The sequence below is a fragment of the Numenius arquata genome, chromosome 2, assembly GCF_964106895.1.
Source record: "Numenius arquata chromosome 2, bNumArq3.hap1.1, whole genome shotgun sequence".
Classification (NCBI taxonomy): Eukaryota; Metazoa; Chordata; class Aves; order Charadriiformes; family Scolopacidae; genus Numenius; species Numenius arquata.
The window spans coordinates 32465538-32486347 of NC_133577.1; the positions used below are offsets into that span (position 1 = coordinate 32465538).

General features: G+C 44.4%; 1 protein-coding gene across 2 annotated transcripts; it reads left to right on the forward strand.

Moving 5' to 3' along the window:
• The first annotated feature begins 202 nt into the window (after positions 1–202).
• RSPH9 (radial spoke head component 9) lies at positions 203–20054 on the forward strand. 2 transcript variants are annotated; one of them, XM_074168232.1, is made up of 5 exons: positions 203–483; positions 713–875; positions 1456–1585; positions 2782–2928; positions 19802–20054. In XM_074168232.1, the coding sequence occupies exons 1-5, from the start codon at positions 257–259 to the stop codon at positions 19960–19962; spliced, it is 828 nt and encodes a 275-aa protein (XP_074024333.1). In that variant the 5' UTR covers positions 203–256; the 3' UTR covers positions 19963–20054. The 2 variants fall into 2 exon arrangements, with proteins under 2 accessions (XP_074024333.1, XP_074024334.1); XM_074168233.1 differs by having other exon boundaries at positions 257–483; positions 1501–1585; positions 19802–19962.
• Positions 20055–20810: the final 756 nt, after the last annotated feature.

Here is a 20810-nt window from a genome sequence, read left to right on the forward strand (position 1 = left end):
GCCTGAGCCCGCCGCCTAGCCCGGCCGCCATTGTCCGCCTGCGCCCACCGGCGCCGTTTCCATGGCAGCGGAGAGGTGGGATCTGCCGTTGCCATGGCGCCGCCGCTTCCTCCCCTCCCCCGCCCTCGCCGTTGCCAGGACGCTGACTTTGATTGACGTTCCCTCCAGCGGAAGCACGCCGTCACCTTTGACCCCAACCGCTCAGCGCCTGCTAGACCCAGCGACGGTTGTCTGGCAACGGCGACGCGGAGCCGCCATGGAGGCGTCGTCGCTGCCCGCCGCGCTGGAGCTGGTGTCCGGCGGCGGCGTGGGGCTGAGCCCGGAGAAGCGGGCGGTGCTGTGGTCCTCGCTGCTGCTCCTCCAGCGCGACTACCGCTTCGAGCGGGTCTGGTTCTGGGGCTGCATTCAGGGCGTGCGCGGCGCCTACTACATCGCCGAGGGGCTGGGCCCTGACCGCGCCGCGCCCCGCAGCCGGCTCTACAGGTGCGGAGGCCGGGCCGGGCCTCACCACCCCTCCGTGCGGCGGACGGGCACCTCCCAGGGGAGGTGGGAGTGGGGAGGCCGGTGTGTGGGCTGGAGGCAGAAGAGAGGGTACAGGGGGCTGCCCAACTCTCCTGGAGGGAGCCTTGCTGTGCCCTGAGGGGGATGGTAAGGCTGTATCGAGCCCTGTTCTTCATTGGGCTCAGGCCTGTGTCCTGCTTGTTGCCGGCAGCTTGAACTGCGTGGAATGGAGCCTCTTGCCACCGGTGACCAAAGATATGGTTATGCAGGCTGGGCGGCTGAAGGGCCGTTTCCAGGGGGATCCTTCTTTTGAGTACGAGTACATGGAGAGAAATGCAGAAGATGCTGAAAGATTGCTTGAAGATGGTAAGGAGGTAAATAAAACAAAACACTTTTGAACTCTCTTTGCTGCAGTCATACCCCTCACACTGGACAGGTGGTGGCTCCTCCTTGTTTGTTTGTAATAAGCAGCTTGAGCCAGTGTTCAGGCAGAATACACACAATGTCCTTTTTGCTGTCATTGTGTAGCAATGGTTTCTTGACTGAACTCTTACTACAGTTACTTCTGGAGTTAGACACAGCTCAGAAATATTCTTTCTCCTTTATGTTTTACTATGCGCAATTGGTATAGACGCTCCCTGCTGTTTCTGAAGCTTTACATAGGAACTGCAGGTACCATTCTTTATAAGTGAATAGACAAGTCATAAGCAGCTTAATTGAGAGGAAGGAAAGCATGGATGAAGGGGAGGGACGGTTAATTCTCTGGTGAGTCTAGACTGACTGTTCCTAGCCACATTCTTATGACAAGAATGTTCAATTTGTGGTCTTCCTCTTAGTGCCATTGGGCTCCAAGCTGATGAATCTGTTGGGGTTTCTATTGTCACTTCGAGTTTATTTTCAGAAATGACAACAAAGAAAGCCCTGCCTTTAAAATTTGCCTATTTTTCTTTAAAGCCCATGATCAAGGAGGAGGCCCGCGTTGTAGCTACGATAGAACAGATAGACAGAGCAGTTGGTATTGTCCCCCGGGGGGCATTTGTGAAGACTCCTCTTGGGTCTGTGAGAGAAAACAGAAACTTTGAAGGTAAATTCTCATTGTCTTTATCAGGATCAACTGTACTTTGATCATAAAGGCTGTAAATTAAGATGTCTTTTTCTGTAGCTGGTGGTTTGATTTCAGGTTTATTTTTTCCTTGGATAAGATGAACAGGGAGGAGAGAACCCAGTGCCACTAATGTTCATGTGCATGATTCAACTCTGGAAGGTGGGAGTAAAGTCAGTAATGGCTCTGAGTCATTAAACCTGTAGTTCCATTTGTCTGCATATAATTGCTAAACACTGACATAAAATATATCTAGATATAGGATGTAACCAAATGGACCCAGAGGGCTGATCTCAACTCAGTGCCCGTTTCTTACCTGGAACTGCAGTTAGCATGGTCTGCAACGCACAGCATCAGGGAGTACTGCCATCCATTTCTGGCAAGTCTTTGGGTCTTCATGGGAGTCCACTGGAGAAAGATTGTGATTCTGTCCTATGTCGTGGGCTTTAGAGAAACAATATGACATTTGATTTCCTCTGTACTCAGCGCTGGTGAGGCCTCACCTCGAGTACTGTGTTCAGTTCTGGGCCCCTCACTACAGGAAGGATGTTGAAGTGCTGGAGCGTGTCCAGAGGAGAGCCACCAAGCTCGTGAGGGGTCTAGAGAACAAGTCATACGAGGAGAGGCTGAGGGAACTGGGCATGTTTAATTTGGAGAAGAGGAGGCTGAGGGGGGACCTCATTGCCCTCTACAACTACCTGAAAGGAGGTTGTAGAGAGGTGGGTGTTGGCCTCTTCTCCCAAGGGAATAATGGCAGGACCAGAGGAAATGGTCTGAAGTTGAGGCAGGGGAGGTTTAGATTAGGTATTAGGAAGAATTACTTTACTGAGAGAGTGGTCAGGCACTGGAACAGCCTGCCCAGGGAGGTAGTGGAGTCGCCATCCCTGGAGGTATTTAAGAAAGGTGTAGACATGGCACTTCAGGGCATGCTCTAGTGCCCGAGATTGTTGGTTTGTGTCTGTTTGTGGGTGGGGTGGGGTGTGGTTGTGGGCGTTTGTTTTGGTTTGGTTTTGGTGTTGGTGTTCTGGGATGTTTTGGGTGTGGTGTTTTTTTTTTTGTTGGTTGGACTGGATGATCTCAAAGGTCCCATCCAACCAAAAATATTCTGTGATTCTGTGATGGTGTAATGTATGTTAGCCCAGCTCACTGTATTAATACTCACCAATGGCTGTTTGCAGGTCTTTCATTGATGGAGGCAAAAAAGTTAAGTTCCTATTTCCATTTTACTGAGCCTGTTAACCTGAAGAATAAAACGCTGCTGGAAAAGGCTGACCTGGACCCATCCACTGACTTTCTAGACTCTCTGGAGCATGATATCCCACAAGGTAAATGTACCAGAATCAAGAGATGCAATGAGAGGAAAGGCAGTCTTAGTAGCTTGGGAAATGCTGAGGTGACAAGGTGTGGGTTGCTGTGGAGTTGGTATGCTTGGGAGAAGCTCCTGCAAATCTGTAAAGGAGCTTTATCCTTTACTAAATTTTGTACTTAATTCCTTTTTTAAAGGAATTCTAAACGCTTACAGATGTAAGATGTAAATGTACCAGGGCTGTCACATCCTCACAACAGGTCTTCTGACCATACCAGCCAGCAGTTACCTCCTCTGCCTGAGTGCCAGATTCCCTCCTGACTTCTGTAAAGGCTGTGACAGCTGGTGGCCCCATCAGGAGAGATAACTCCCCCAGTGATAGAGGCAGTTTATGTGGTTTGAAGTATTTCATAGCTCTTGTCCCACCCAGTATTGCTGCTCTTTATCTTAATGGGCTCTCATTAACACTAAACTGATACCTCTGGGAGGCTATCAAACTTTCCTTTGATAAACTGTGTTAGAAATGCTGTAGTGTGGAATAATTTGTACTGTAGTGGGATTACACACTGTGGAAGGAGAAAGGAAGATGTGCATACTGGAATGTATTTTCAGTTCACATCTCTACAGTTCTGCTGGACAACTGTTAAATATATTTAAAGCCTCTTCCAGGGATTCCTCTGGCAGGATATATCTCTAAAGAGATGGGAACGATTTGTTTCTAACTGCTTTTTGCTGATTTGCTGCATTTTTCAGATTGGACCATGCAACTTCACACCCTGCTGTCTAGAAGGATTCTTGGGATACAGTCAGAATTTAGGTTTGCTACTTTATTCCTGTCGTAGAGTAGCAGGATAGGATAGAGGGAGTCCTGTGTCAGATGGAATTGGCTGGAAGGACAGCACTGGCTGGAGTTGCCAGTGCTGTAAATAGCTTTTCAGACTTTGTCATATATATATATATACACACATATATCTCCCAATCTTTTCTTTGGCAAAAAAGAACTGAGAATGTACCTAGTGAACTCCTGCCTGAACTCTAAACATTTTTGATGGTTCAGAGTATAAACAGTGCTGAAATCTAAATCATTGTTCAACTTACTGGGAGTGTCCTTGCTGCAGTCATTTTCCAGAGGTGTAGTCTGGAGAGACTGCACTTTTTTACATACACTGGTTCATTGACTTGGCCCTTTTGGCTGAAAAAGGAGAGTTGCCTATATACCTTCTGTGAAAATTTTAGCTGCAGTTTTGTATGGTATATCAGGCATTGCTGCTATGCTTCCCAGCCTCGTTTTTTCTAGAGTTTGTGGTAGGGAGACTTTTTAATTTTGCGAAGCCTGAAACCACAGAGCCACTGCAGCAGAACATAAATCTGCCATCCTTTCTGTGTTTCCACTAGAAAATAGGCTAAAAGCCTGAAGGCTAATTTGCATCACAGCTGGTTTTAGTGACTTTCAGTTGGGATGGAGAATGGCACCTTCAAAAGATTACAGATCTCGTACCGCAGTGTTTCTCATCTAGTTCAAGGGACCAGGCAACCGGCAGGTCATGCTGTATGTTAGACATGAATATGGCCATGGCAGTTTTGTGGAAGTCTTTAAATCAAATTCGACTTGGCAGACAGAAAGTGGGGCTCAGGTGTGCCACTGTCCCGTTTGTCTTCCTGTGGCAACCTCAGGTCTGTGTAAGCGTGAACCTTTGTGCCCTTCCCGAGAGGTTGTTGTGTTGCTGATAGTGCAGATCTCAGTCTCCTCAAAAAAAGTTACCTCTCTAAGACTACCTGAGCTCAAGTGCAGTTGAGTGCTTCTTAATGGAAGAGGAGAAGATTCATCATGGTGCCTGTGCAGCTCTGGCTGTATTGTCCAGCTCTTTTTCGGACTGAACCTGGGTATTGATGGAATGAGTTTGTCAGGCGAAGGAAGTAAGACAGAAACTGGTTACAGGATCAGCATGGGATGTAGCGTCTCTAATTGCACTCTATCATATGCAGATAGTAGCACAGACATTAAAGAAAGATCAACCGACCCCCCTTTAACAAGCATTCAAGTTGCGTATAGAGTACTGGTTGCTTGTGAAAATGTGAAGGAAAAAAAAAGAACAGAGGGCAGACGCAGGCTTTCTGCTGATTTTATCAGCATGGCTCTGCCAAAGCCACTCATTCCTTATTGCAAGGCACTCAGACTCTGGTTTTCGGATTACCTTCCTTCAACTCTGCCACTGCATTGTCATTCTGACCCAGAGCAGACAGTGCTTTTTCTATTTCCTGACATGTTGTTCATAGCTCTGGCAAATCCCCTTATTTTGCTCTGAAGCTTTTCTTGCCTTTCCTGGCTAGATCCTCTCTTGAACAGTTATTGTCAGAGCAGAAGTAGGAATTCCCAAATCTATTGCATCTAGAATTGTGACTGAAGCCAGAATTGTCTCTGCCCTCAACAAACACTCATAAAAGTGGACCGAGGGTGAGCAACATCTGAGTGATGCTCCCAGCCTGCATTGCCTACAATTCCCTAAGCATCTTAAAAGACCTGAAGAGCAGGACTGAGAGATTAAGGGCTGATTCTAACCTGTCTAAAAGTAACAACTCTGTTGGAATAGTTTATTAATTGGAGACTGAGGATCTGTGATGGCTGTCAAGGGGGTAACTGTCATAAAATGTATGGTGTGTCATTCTAGGAGAGCAGAGGTGTCTTGCAGAATGAAAAGTTGGAGGCAGAGAGAAGATTTTATATGACAGCTGAGAGGTGGGAAGAAAGGAAGTTAAAACTGGATTGAATAAAGGAAACAATGGTAAAAGCAGAGAGTTTAGTGCAAGATTGGAAAACCTGGAGTTCTGTAACAAAACTGTCTGCCACCCTTATCTTCACCAGTGATACCTCTGGTGATTGCAGGTTCCAGATTCTGTCTGTGTGTCTGTCTATCAGGTTATCTGTGCACTTTAAGAGTTCAGAATATGTTGCTGCTCCTCCCCTAACCATACTGTGAGTCTGTCTGGTTTTTCTTGGTGTCACAGCTTCCAGAGGCAAGTGACTGTGTGACTTAGCTTTTATTGAAAAAATACATTTTTGTAATGATTGTAGAGGAAAGCTGGAGAATGTGAACCCTCTCTCAAAAGCAAATTCAGTCAGTTTATTCCTTTTAAAATCTCCAGGTCTCTCAGCCAAACTCATGAATTTGAGTGGCCTGACTCGTGATTTTTGAACACGGAGGGGTTACGATACTGATCTTCTGTCACCACAACATCAGATCATGTAATGCTTCATTCTGATCCAAATGGCCAGCTGGCTAGAATGTTGCATGCTGGGATCTGTAGGTTTTGCTGGCCATATGTCTGCATTAAAGATAAGCTTGTTTGCTCTAGTCTAAGCAGACAATCTGCTCAACTTTATGTACAATTAGATGTAGCCTTTCAGCTGCTGGCAGATTGCCAGTGTGGTCCTTTCTGCTGCGTGGCGTTTGGCACCTTGGGCGATAGCATTTCAGGAGCTAGAGTTGTGGCAGTTTTACATGTGCTTGTAGATAATGGAATGGCAAAGCAAATAGCAATAATTCCTAGCATGCCTACAGCATTTTCACTTGATGACCTAATGTTGTGTAGATATGAAATAACGTCACTTGTCAGGCATCGACGTGATGGGGAAAGTGAAAATGGAAGGGGAAGGATGATTTTACTGTGACTGTGGTCAGGCAATACTATACTCCGCAAGGATAAAGGAAGGGGATAGGAGAAAGCCTAAGGTACTAGTGTGGAATGGAAAGCTTGGGAGGAAGCAAAGTAGGGGATGGAGAATTCAGTTCTTTGGCGCTTTCAAACTACAATTCAGAAAAGCAATAACTTGACTCTGAAGGTTTGTTACAGATTACTGGTTCAGGTCACTTTGATATGGAGATAAGGGACACCAACAGGACACTGTTTAAAACTGATGCAGGAGAAGTATGTCAGAGGCAAAGGGAAAGAAAAATGTAGATAGGAAAAGATATGAGTGGAAATAGGATTTCTATGGGAAGAGTTCATTCAGAAGTCATGACTCCCAGTCAAGAAATAGCTGCTTTTGGCTAAAAGTCTACTACAGTTCACTGGGGGAGTAAAAGTAGGAATTAGAATTAAAAAAAAAAAAAAAAAAAGCAATATAAAAGGAAATGCAGGAAGATGGGAACAATTAATGGTTGATATAAATTGGAATTGATAATGAATAGAAAATTAGAAAGGAAGCCAGGATAGCCTGGAGTAATCCATGACAACTATAAGGAGGATTTTTTCTATTATATTGAGAGGAAAAGAAAGCATAGTAATGGTACTGGAAACTGTCAGTAAATGGTGATGGTATAAAAGCTGATAAGAATGTGGAAAGGCAGAAATACTCAATATTTTTTTTTCTGGTTTGTTTTGGAAAGAATATTGACTCACGTCAAATGAGGACAATAAAATATGGTTTCAGAGAGTTTTCAGGCTATTTACTAAGGGAGGACAGAGTTAGGCAACCTTTTCTGTTTGTCAAAAAATGAAAGTGGCAGAGCCAGATAAGTTACTTCTGAAATCATTATCTCAGGAGACTTGTGGCATACTTGCGATGCTAACTTTTAATAAATCCCAGCATTAAAGAAATATTCCCCATAACTTATCTTGATTAGTAGTTGTGATTCAGAAATCACTGAATGGGTGTATTTCTGGAAGGAGTTTTGGCTGGGACCAGTGCCAGTATTGATATTCTTCAACTTACCTGTAAATGATCTAGAAGTAAAGGATTGGTGGAGAGACAAATAATGACAAGGGCAAGATGGCTACAGAGATCTGGTAAATTTGGCTTACTTTGATAAAGTACATTTTGATTTAGCTACTTGCAAAATCACGTATTTAAGAGCAGAGACTGGAAGCCAGACTTGTATTCTGGAAGCTGTGACTCTGAAAGGAAATTCAGGCACAACCCACTGAACATCAGCTCCTGTCTGATCCTGAGACTTAAAAGGCTAATATGATCTGTAGATGTGTAAACAAGAGCGTAGCAAATAGGAACAGGGAGGTAACTTTACTTTTGCATATACTGTTAGTGGAATCAGAACTGGATTACTGCACATTACAAAACTGGAGAGCTGCAGAAAAGAGCCACAAATGATTCAAGGGCTGGTGAGACATAAACAGTTCAATCTGTTTATCTTATGGAAAAGAAAATGAGAATGACTGTATTACACTGTGTAAATACTCCATGGAGTTTAAGTAATGGGTAGTGAAGATCTATTTAGTATAGCAGAGAAAGGCACAACAGGAACCGGCAGCTGAAAATTATAGCTAAAAAAAACTAAAATGAAAGATTAGGTAAAAATTTTAACAGTGAAATGTTTACCAGCTATCAAGTGCAATGGATGAGTCTGTGTCTCTTGGTATCTTAGCATCATGCTGGATATCTTCCTGGGAATTGTGTTTTAGCCAAATGCAAATATAAGTTGCTAGTCCCAGACATGAGTAACTGAGTTCAGTTTAAGAGGCAGTGGTATGCAGGAATCCAGAACAGATGATTTCCTGGTATGCCTGGCTGTAAACTTGACGGCAGCTGTGGAGGGTGATGTTTAGCTTGGGCTTCTTCGTTGTCAGTGACAATATTTAGCTTAGATATTAGGAAGAAATTCTTTACTGTGAGGGTGGTGAGACACTGGAACAGGTTGCCCAGGGAAGTTGTGGATGCCCCATCCCTGGCAGCGTTCAAGGCGAGGCTGGATGGGGCTTTGAGCAACATGGTCTAGTGGGAGGTGTCCCTGCCCATGGCAGGGGGTTGGAACTAGATGATCTTTAATCTTGTTCCAACTCAAACCATTCTCTGATTCTATGAATAACACCAAGATGACAATGGGTTCCTGAGACAGTGACTCTAAGCACAGGACTCTCAGTGCAGCTGGCTTTGCTTCCTGAACTGTGATGCATGAGGGCTCAAAAGAGGACTGAGGAGATTCCTAACTTATCACTGTCCATTGTGGAGGGTAAATTGGGGATCTGAGACCTCTCAGATGTAATTGCTGACTCTGTAATGCTGGGAGAAATTTTATAGCATCATTTTAAATGGGTATACAGTGGTGGGGTGGATCATGGTGAGTCTTGTCTACTTACTGTTTCAAGATTCAGCTAGAGGAGGAGGAGAAGTGCCTAGACAGAAAAGAATTTCTGCTCCTTTACCGTTTTGACTGTGGAGGACGTGACAGTCACTTAGTCTATAGCTCTGTTTCTTCGCCTGAAAGTGCAGTGGTTTTGGAGCATTCCTTATACAGCATTACAGACAAAGGGATTTGTGGCTATTTCCTTGGCTGAATACTTTGGGCATTAGCCTTTCTGTAAGCTTGCTGAACAGTAGCCTGGGTTAGAACACTAACCTCCTGTCCTCTGAACTTCATTAGCACATTCTTTATTGGTTTAGCAAAAACTGATGCTTAATGGGCCCTTGAAGATGCAGAGGTTGCATTTCTAAGTGGGAGATAGTTTCCTTGGGCCACTCTCAAGGGACATTTTGGTAGCCTCATCTTGGCTGCCCCAAAAGCCCAGGTGCTGGAAGGAAGAAGGCCAGGAGACACAAACCTGCTTTATCTCCATGCATTAGCAGAGCTAATTAACTCCCTTTTGACCACCCCTCCAGGCGATTAATCCCCTATCAGCCTCCGTCTCCAGCCATTTGAAGAGTCTGTGTCTGCAAAGGTATTTACAACCACCAGCTAGCTAGCAGAGAGCAAGTCGGCCCGTTATCAGGGCTCTAAGACAAATGGCTGCCTATCTCCCCAGTGGCCTTGCAAAATCCAGCAAAGTGCTATGCTGTGCTGGCCACCTACTTTCACCCAGCCTCCCTTCTCCGCTAACATTTCACAGATGTGACCTGAGCCCTCCTCTTTCATTGCTTAACAATAAGCAGCACCTCCCCAGCTCTGTGAAAACTGAGAGCAAGAGCACTTTACTTCTTAGCCTGCCAAGAGCCACACGGGGACAAGGCTTTTCAAGCTGTCTCACTGAAATCCAAACTAAAAGACCCATAATGAATGAGGGGGCAGTGCTTCATGTTAGCAAGGATAAAAAGAGGTAGCCAAAATGTAAACCAAAATACCTAGTGTGGCTCACAGCTAGGAGAGGTGATCCTTAGGCTCGTTGAAGGTGTGAAGCTGAGCTACAGTATCCCATGGAGTTATGTGACATTTATACAAGTTGTTTTGACAAACAAACTGTATAATACAGTGGTAGAAAAGGAGTAAAACAGATCAGTGTGCATCAGAACAGTCAGCTCTCAGATGTGGGAATCGAACCAAATAGCTGGCTCAGTGGGTTATTAGTTGGTACCTGAATTTCTCTGTTTAAAACTGAAGTCAGCCATCCCTAGAAATAATTCTAGGATGGCTGTAGCTGCTACCTTCCAGCAGGGCGCACTATGGTGCCAGCATTGTCAGCGCTAAGTACAGAAAAGGAAACCACAGAAAACTAAAATGAGAAAGAAAAGCACCAAGAGCAGCATCCAATTGAGGAGAAGGTCTGGCCTGAGTTTTCAGACTGTGTGTGGTATACTGACCTCCTGAACTGTAGGTATGGAGAAGAGACTCTGTCCCTTCTAAGCTTAGGCAGTTTCTGGAATGATCACTGGAGTTTTCAGGAGCTTTCTTAGCATCCTTAGTGATCACAGGCATACAATAGACATACACAAATACATAAGCATGTCTCCTACATCCTCCAAAAGTAGAGACACTCTTCATTTTTTCTAGTCATGTGTGGACTGGAGAGCCTTTAGCGGCTTTTAAGCCACTCCTGCAGTGACCCAGGAGAGTTGCCTAGGAGCAATACAAGATGTTGTCCCTCCCACACCTGGGGCACTGCCTGCTCAGGAGTTCAAGATCGGACTGGAACCTCTCACATGGCAGCACAGCAGGAGGACTCCAAAGCCAGTTAGTATTATATAGCTTGTGACTGGCTGTCCATTGTCTGCCTTGATTTCTGGACAGGAGTCTGTTTTCCTTGGGCTTTGTGTCTATGCGGTAATAAAGCAGTGCATTCACTGCTTTTGGGTTCTAGGTCTATATCACCTCAGGGGTCTTGTTTAGTTAGAGGTCTTGGATAAATTTATACTGGAGCAGGGCTGCCCATCAACTGAGAGCTGTGGTGGAGTCCTTCACCCTCCTGAGTGCTGCAGTGAAAGGATGAGGACAGAAGCAGAGCCTTCATAGCAACTTTCCAGGGATTGTATTTAAAGTTTTTTCCTCCTCAGTAAAAGAAATCATTGCCCACCCTATCTCCATTTCCGATCCTGGTTCGCTGGACATGAAAAGGAGATGAGCTTCTTGCTGAACTGATGGGAAATGCTGGTAAAGCCTCTTAGAACCAGAAGTTGTAGTTTTATCACCATATCAGTCAGCCTTGGCCTAACCCTTTCTCTAGGGAATGGTGAAAAATTACTAGCTGGGGAAAGCCTAGAGCAGTCTGTGTGTCACTGAAGTTGGAACGAGGTCAACTTTTGCTAGGAGTGATCTACTTCTGAAGGGGCTCCACGTAGGGAGTGGCAGCTTCTGCCTGCCCGGCAGTTGGCATTAGTGCCAGCCCTGCACATAGCTTTCCTTTGCTGTTTGCTGCCCCTTTGGCCATAGAACTTTTGCAGGGAGAGAGTCAACAGGCATTGTCTTGTTTTACTGTAGACAAATACCATATGGATTGAAATTCTGCATGCTGAAGGGGTGCGTGGCTGTGTATAGAGAGAAAAGGATTTGTACAGCAGTTGTGCTGTGCAGAGATAGCTAGGCTATCCCAGAAGATGCTTAGCCATCTTTAGTGTTCAGAATTAGCTTGAATATCAACACAAGTGAGCTGTGCTGTGTGGATATGCTCAGCGTGACAGTCTTCTCAGCAACTGGTAAACTCTTCAGGTAACTTGGGCCAGAATTTGTATCTAGTTTAGTATGAAAACATCGACAGTTTATAATCTGTGCCATCTGTTCCTCATCCTAAGACCTTTTAACTAGTCCTGCTAATTTGATGATGAGGTAAGAAGTATGACTGGGGGACTGATGGGGCTTGTAGCCTTGCCCCTCCTGCAGGAGAGTGAATTGGATGTGCTCTAAGCATTTGGTGGGTTTTGAATCCCAGCATTGACTGCTTTGTGTTCTCTCAGAATTCAGAGATCAATGTGAGGTTCTTTGCCCCTAATCCAGCCCTGGTTCATCATTATCACCTCCTCAAAGTGGCCAGTGCTTTGTTATCAGGAGAGGCAAAATCTTACAAGGTGGCCATAATCTCCTCTGAGAGTCAGACAGATATTCTCCTGTGGGTAAGAAAGTGACAGTGACCGAAAGCTCTAGGGGGAAGCAGGCTAGAACAAAGCTGTCCATTGCATCCTTTCATCAAACTGTTAATCTTTCTTTCAAAGACATCACATTTGTTTGGTGACAAAAGCCCCAAAGAAGCTGAATTGAGCCTGAAATCCTGTAGCAAGATTTAGAGGAAGCGTCTTTCATTCAGAGCAGGGAGGGGCAACAGACTCCTTCTTTTTCTTCCTACCAACCAATGGGCTCACAGAAGCCCACGAAGGTGACGGATTAATGCAGGGGCTCCCCAGGTAGATGCTACGTGACTCCCAGCACGCTCCAGAAACGTTTCCACAGCGACCAGCTGAACAAGAAATATATCGTGTGATGGGATCCAGCATAAACTTGTGCTCTGGAGGATGCTTTGCCACTCTGAGAGATTTCTAAATTTACTACAGAAGACCCAAAATACAAGGATCTGTATTGCAGTTGCCAGAATCCAAATAGCGGGGATTTTAATCAGTTTTTCCTACTCCCTTTAAGTTTTCATTGCATATTGTGTTGCTGTTTCCTCTAGTGCACAGCCCCATTCCAGATCTTTGTTCTGGATGCTTTCTGTGCAATGTCTGCGTCTTAATAACAACAGCAAAAAAGTAAAAAGGATTCTAGCTCTATTCTAATTGTCAGGTGGATTTAGGACTAAAGGGTAAACTAACTGGACTATAAGGGAGGCTGTAATTTTATGTGTATTACTTCTGTGCTAGCTCTTTCAGTCCTTCCCATCCTCTGCTGCTCATTTATGTCTGTGTATTGTCCCTTCTTTTGTGTTGGCATTGCTGGCTGTGCAGACAGATTCCAGCTGGAAAAATAACTTTATTTTTGGCTAGACTATTTTTCAGCCAGATCGTTTCCCTGACCTGGTTCACTAAGCAGTAAATAAGCACTTTTGTGGTCTCTGTGATGGAAGAGTGATGAGGGGGGGAATAAGGGTTTGAGGGCAGAAGCTGCTTCAACTGGATTAAGCAGCAATATTGTCAGATGTTTAAGTATGGCCTGAATTTCACCTAGTACTCGGAGGCACCTGAATACTGTGCATCTGGGCCAACATTGCAATCCCTGAGTCTTCCTTCCTTGTCAGCAGGAACAGGTACTTTGTGTGTAAATGAAAGGCCCAGGCCTGTCTTAATCATTTTTGCTGCCGAGGCATCCCCAGTGGGAGAGAATAATGGAAAGAAAAAGCCTCTGAAGAAAGATCACTTTACTTTGAGGACTGGGCATGGATGTATCTATGTGTGAAAGACATGGCAGGCATTAGGACCAAGCAAGAGCTGCTTGGCAGCATCTGAGTGTTTGTAAGCTGTGCTTTCCTGGCTCTGGTGGCTTTTAAAAATAGCACTGAACCTGCAACCAGTCTGTGTTTTTATTTAATTATTATTAAATAGTTATATGGGGAATTGGAAATATTGACAGCAGTGTTAACATATGGGGTGCAGGTGGTGTGTCAAGCAAATGAAAGAGATTAGTTTGCAGCCAGTAAGTGGCATGAAGGAGTTTGAGCCCCATATACGAGTGTTTGGATATGTCCTTATGGCTGGTAGGCTGTGCGTGAAATGTCTTTGTGGCGAAATTTGTTGAGAGCCAGAGCACAGTGACCTTTCCTTACAGCTGCTCTGCGTTGCAATTTGTCTTTGTTCCCTACAGACAGCAAATTAGAAGTAGGAATCTCTTCCCGGTGTAGGATTTTCTGTTGGAGGGAAATGGAAGCTAAATCCCTCGGGTGTAGTGTAGCTTTGTCAGAGCTAAATGCTTGGGGTCACGCAGCCAAGCAGTGGCTGCTTTTGCAAAGGGAAACGGTTATGTTGTCCCTCTCTGGGTGTTCATATTTGTCCTATAACTCAATACTTCACTCTCACTCAGCACTGACTGCAGCAAGATCTGTTATAACCTGCTCTTATGGCAGCATATTGTGTTAATGGTAAGTACAACCATGCTGTAGCTGCTTTTCCCTTAAGACATTTCCTCCTTTGAAGAGGAATTGATAATGTCACTTTTATGACCTTCTGTGAGCTTTTGTGACGTGGAGCCTCTGTATCAGGCTGTCTAGCTGTTAAAGCTGTTTCTTCTCAAGCTTGCACTGAAATGAGGCATTGCTGAATCACCTCCAAAGCAGCAATGTTATGAGAGGTCATACTAAAAGTGGACCAGTTAAGGCAGGAAAGTTCTTCTGCAAACAGCCCTCTTAAAAGGCTTTTGTTTAAAAGCTAATGTCTCACGCACCCTATTGCCTCTGTGAATTACAAGATTCAACCCAAAGCTGGGACAGACTTGGGGGATGAGACAGGGATTTCTATTGGCGACTGGAAAAAAAGAAGAAGCCGAGAAGGAGGTTGACTTTTGAAATTCAGCCCTGGTGTCCTGGCAGCTGTTGAAGGGCCATAAACAAGGCAGTGGTTTAACTCTGGGTGAGCATCAGGATCTTCAAAGCATTTTCTTGTTTGGGAAAGATGTAAGGGACAACTCAGAATTCCTGCCTGTGTTTGGAGGGGTGGAGGCTGTAGCCTGATCCAAAGAGGGAATAGGAAGCTCCAGATCTTCATCCAGCGGATATTTTTCCCATGCTCTTTCCTCCCACACAGCAGCTCCCTCCCTTCCCTTCTGGAGCAGCAACAGGCAATATTTTCAACACAGACAGTGCTTGGCTTCCTTAGATTTGCTGGGTGCAGCTTAAGAATTAACTTGCTCTTTTAAAAAATGTATTTTGAAGAATGGAAACCTCACCAGGGCAGTGTTACTATGAGAAATCTCTAGCGTGAGAGCAATGACCTCCAGTTCCCTGCACCTCAGTGAGCTTTGCATGACGAGTGAAGTTAACTCTGCTGCCTGATTTAGGGACAATACAGGCTACAGCTTGCATGTAGATGCAAGTTAAAATCAGTATTTAACTCTAGGAAAGCCAGCTTTTACTTGCTGTCTCCTAGTTCTAGTTGTATTCCCTCCAGTGCAATTAATAATAATTTTTAAATTTTTTTCCTGACAACTTTTATCTAGGTGTCTTGCTGTACCTTACAGAGTGATGCTCTGAGCTTCCCAGTAAGAGACATGTTGTGGGACACAGGGGCAATGATGAGCACAGGGACTGCCATGGGATATTCTGAGCCAATGTTAGAAAAGTTTTGAACCCAACATCCTGCTTCTGCATTTTTGTAGTAATACAGACCTACACCTACCTATGCAATGATTTTACTCCAAGAACCATTTGTAATAGCAGGGAAGTTAAAAAAAAGAAAAAAAACAGGATAAAAGCAAAATTTAATTTTCATAATTCTTCTCTTTTTATATTGTATTATTAAATGCATTTATAAGGCTTTCTCCTGAAGGAGAAAAGAAGGCACATTCATTTTAAGCTCTGATTTCATACTACTCATTAGCTACTGTTTAAATTACTTTTAGAGTGATTTATGACATCATTATTTCAAACTCCTACAAGAAAGGTGGGCCTGAAAAATCATCCTGTTGTTTGAAGATTGTGAGATTTGAGCTGTGATGGAAGAGAATACAATTGTCTTGGATCTTGCAAGGAGAACAACTTTCTTCATGTCTCATGAGTTCAAATATTAATTTTTGTTTTCTGGACCATTTCCTCAAATGCTGCTAATGTGGTGAGGTATGGGAAAAAAAATCAGGCCTTAATTTCTTCTTTTAAAGAAAAGGACCAAAATAAGCAGATAGGTTCCAGAACTTTAATGTGATGTCTTCTAAGAAGGCAGACACCAGCATTGTGTATCAAATGCAGTTTCTGAATGGGTTTTGTGTGTTGCAAAAATCTACCCTGGAAAAATATACCAAATAAATCACCTTTGCTAGCTGGGTTAGAAAAATGGCCCCAGTGAACTGGTTAGTAAAAGGTGGAAGGTGGCACTGTTGCTGCTGTTTGGCTCTGGAGAACAAGGAGTAGCTCTATGACTAATCATCATTCTGTCTGAAAACCGGATCTGAGTGAAAATGACATAACAGTTTCAGGCAGTTTCTTATAATTTTTCCTGTCCTCAACCTATGTTATGTCGGTCCAGTTGGGATTGCTCTTAAGTAACCTGCTTGTTTTGTCCAGGTCCTCGTTTCACAGGAAGACTTGCGCAGCATCAGCAAAACTTTGTTGTCCGTATTTGCATAGAACTAGGTGGAGAATCCAGGATCAGAAACGAGCTGAAAAGTATAACAACTTAATATTCCCCAAAGGTCTCACATTTATGAAATGACAAATCTGAGCCCTTGGAGAATTTGCAGCTTGGACAGACAGTAGGGAAATAAAGCAGCTGCACATCACAGCCTTCAGAGATTGAGCATAAAAGTGAATGGAGCTGTCTTCAATTAGACCTGTCCATTTCTGCCAGGTGTGAAGGTGCATGGGAAGTTCCTTTGATCAGCAGTTAACTGCTGATGAATACTTCACAGAGACTGATAAGCCTGTGTGACACTGGGTAAATGTTCTGAGGAGATCGTGGATCCATGTAGTGTATTGCCCCAGAGCACAGATATGGGGATTTAATCAAGTTGAACTTTATTTACTCCACTTTCTCTGCAAATTTGTCCAACAAAGAAGTCTGAATCCTGATATAGTTCCTGAGAGCATTAATATCCCTGTTTTCCTTCTCGCCTTTCCCATTTGTCACGCTCCAGGCATTTATTTTTGTTCTCTGTAAATAGTTTGGGGCAGAGGGTTCATCTGTGTACATGAACATATATATACAAGCTATCACATGTACCCAGGCTGCTGGATGCTTCCAGTATGTTGGGAGGCACTAGCAAACTAGATAATCCCTAAAGGCTTTCACCACCCAGCAAGGCAAGGCACAGTCCTATTCTTGACAGCTTTGCTTCTCAGAGGACTGGTCCTAAATCAAAGACGAGGAGAGTTCCTCATTCCATTATCTTTTTGTCAGAGGAACTCTTCCAAAAGTTTACAGTCCTTCCTGCAAACCAATGTGTAAGGCAAGAACCACCAGTATTTGGACGAAGGACTTGCAGATCATTTCTGCAAGTTCAAGCTGCAAGAAGCCTGCACTGAAAGCAAAGTCATTTCAGTGTTCAAAGGAGAAACAGAGGAAGTTATTTGTAACAATTACATTCAGACCTATTTGCTTGCCACTTGTTGCTCAACAGCCCTACGCGTAGTCTAGCTACTGCCACTAGCAAATGCTGAAAACTTGTAGAGGCAAAGTTCAAGAAACTGTCTGAAAGCTTGTCCTTTGACAGCAGATGGCCGTAGTGCTTCAGCCACTGGATGATCTTGCCTTCTAGTGGTGTTCTTCACCTGGGTTTCCATGCTAGTCAAGTAGTGAAGAACATGCAGGTTCACAGTCAGAATTTGTAATCCCAGTGGCCGAACCATAATATGTGGTTTTACTCCAGGTACGACAACGATCCAGGCCAGTTTGTGTAGATATGAGTGGCACTGGAGAGACTGCATGGGAGATGGGTGTTGCCTTGTACGTGAAACCACTGCTTGTGAAGACACTAGCTCGTGTTTTAACTAGGACCTGCACAAAGAATATCACAATGCAGGGAAGGTGAAAAGATGCCACACACCTATACTGATGCTCCCCAATTCAGTAGTGCTTTGCTTTACTGCCGTTCCAGCTGTTTGTCTTCAGCGGAAACATGGAGATGAGTCAGATGTAGGATCTCCAGAGCAGAAATCTCCTGAGTATTTAAAGACTGTGAATGTCTCTTTTGTACTTCTGACCTGCAGCCAGAGTCAGTGACCGTCACAGAAGGTCACTATTGTTGCTCTTCATTAGTTCCATGTTTGCATGTAACTGAAGAGGGTTCTTTGAAAGATAACACATCAAAGATGATGCAGGACTTATGTTATGCATATTACGGTATAACAAACCTGTGGAACTTGCTAATGAAGGAGACAGGGGAAACAAGTGTGTCCAAGAAACTTGAAAAGTACAGAAATACAAAGAGAAGAGACAAGTGAGCAGCACAACTCGCAACACCTGGCTTTACAGGGCTTTGAACTGTGATGTTCCTTTCTGGTTCTGCAGATGCTGTTATATACATTTCCCCTCAACTTTCCTCCTCCCTCAAGCCCCCAACTACTGTAGTTTGCCATGAACTGCATATGAGACTATGTGTACTGAAAGCGAGCGTGCAAACACCGATTGCCCAGGTAGCTGTTGCCTCTTGGCTGCCAGGCAATCCAAACAGCCTGTGCTTCCTCGCAGCTGCTGGCAGGCCAAACAAATAGCTTCAGAAGCTGCAGTCAACCCCTGGCCTGTGTCCTGTGAAGACCTGTTGTAGGAACTCGCGATGTTAAAGCCCTTCAGCCCTTTGTCGGATGTGACTAAAATTGGCCAAGAGTCAGAAGTTAGTGGGAGGACTGGCAGCTGACAGCAATCACAGAAGCCCTTCCCCAGGCTAACCATGACATGAGTAAGCATGAGTCATAGCATAAATTGATGAGCCTAAAATTATCTACAAGGATGAATACCGTGTAACTGGCCCAACACATGATGGGCCTTCTGCTTACTCTGGAAGTGGCAGATTTTGGCTTTGGGTGCGGATAGGCTGAACGCTTGACTCTAGGCCAGTAGTAGCCTGACAGCTCCAACTGCATTTTTTTATTTCGGCCTGCTGCTTTTTCTTTTTGATGGAGATTCAGCAGGAACCTTCTTGCTTATATTGTAGCCTCTTAAGTATTACTGATTTGGTGCTGAAGTTGGTATTTTCTTCTCCTGGCAGCTCCTTGCCCTCCGGCAATGAATCCAAGCTGATGCTCCAGCCCCCTCCCCTCTGGCATTGTTGCCTGGCTGTTGTGTCAGACGCAAAACATATACTCAGCGGCTCAGAGCTCCTCGTATCCAGGAGAAATTGCATTTTCACACTGGCTCCGAACCTCCTCTGCAGAGCCAAAGCAAAATTAATGCGGAAACTAATCCCTTTGCCTCTACCATGCACATTCTCGTCAATGGTGGAGCCGAGAAAGACTGAAGAGAATTAACCTTTTCTGTAAATTTCTCTGAGACAGGAGATACCCCGCTTTTCACTTTCTCTTCTTTTTCTTTCCCAGTTGGTGCATCAGGGTAGCCAGTCTTCCCTGGAGCAGGGAAGCGCCGCCTTCCTTTTCCCACTAATGCTATGAGTTTATTTTAAGAAGAAATTTCATACCTATGCAGGATTTCTATAGCTAGTCTTGGCTCTCTATAGCTATTAGCTAGACCAAGTAGGTGGCAGAGCTTGTTAGAGTAACTGCTGCCCACTCAGAAGCAGCCAAGAATAGCTGTAGCCTCTCCTAGGGATCAAATATACAAGTCTGGAGCTCCAAGGGTCCCTTCCTGTGACGCATGTAACATTACCATCATAGCCATGGGAATATGCTACTGTGTGAAAATAGACAAACATCTGGGAACAAGGGCAGCCTGTAATGCCGAACTGACAAAAGAAAAAAAGGGAAGTCAGGGAGATCAGAAACCTTTATGCCCTCTTTTCAGGTGTCACAAATTCCAGTGCAGCCTTGTGCACTGTTAATTGGTCAGGCAGAACCCACTGCAATCTTTCTCCAGGTTTAGGGACAGCTTGCTCCAGGAATGCTGCCTCTTTCTCCTTTGCAGTGACTCATTAGCACATGTTCTTGCACAGGCTCCTGGACTGTCCAGCTAGAGAAGGGAGGCACTGTGGTGGTGCTGCGGAGCCTGCTGTGGTTGGGACTGACGTTCTACCATGTCCCAATGACCAAGCAATACGGCTACGTCTACTTTGGTACTGGCGAGAAGAACTTAGATCTGCCCTTCATGCTGTGATTCTCCTGTCTGCGATGAAGACTTGAAAACATTTGGATTTTATACTTAGGAGATTTTTGTTTACTGCTGTTCTAATAAATGTGTGAAACCTCTGCACTTTGAGCAGGATTCTTTTGTGCCTGGACTCTGGCCCTGATTCTTTTCCTAAGACTTCACTATGTGCAATCGTCCCTCAACTCCAGATTGAATTCCCTGTAATGTGTCATTACAGGTCCTTTAGATAGTAACAAATGAAGCCTTAGGTCACAAATCAAACCCAGGCCATCTGTCTGATTACAAAGGCACCACGCTCACACAAAAACTCATTTGGAGACAACACAAATGAGTGCCTGCTGTCACCCATGAATGACAAACAAAAATAGAGTTCTGCCTTGCAGTCGGAGTAGAAAGCTGATGCATACTGTAAGGGATCTCTACTAAACCCTGAACTCCAGAAAGGCATATTGAAGAGAGGATTTTTTTTTTCAGATGTTAGGTTTCACTAAAATTAGAGGGGTCTTTCCAGCTCTAGGCACTAAACTGTAGAAAAAAATTAACTGTGGGCATCACCTGGTCTTTTGCAAAATGTGCTCATTCAGGTTCATCTCAAGGCAATTGTTTAATCCAGTGAGTTTTCCATTAGTAAAACTCACTGAGCAGAGCCACTGGGCTAGAAGACACAGTAACTTCTGTACGTAGAAGAAAGAAAAATCTTTTCCTTTCTGAAGGACTGTTGGTTTCAAAGCTTAATAAAATGGAGACGGGCAGCCAGAGATTTTATCTCCGTAGTTAATGAAGTCTTGGCTCTGTCTCCCAAAGCAAAAAGATCTTGGCCAGCTCCAGGAGCTGAATGCAGGGCTTCCATTTCA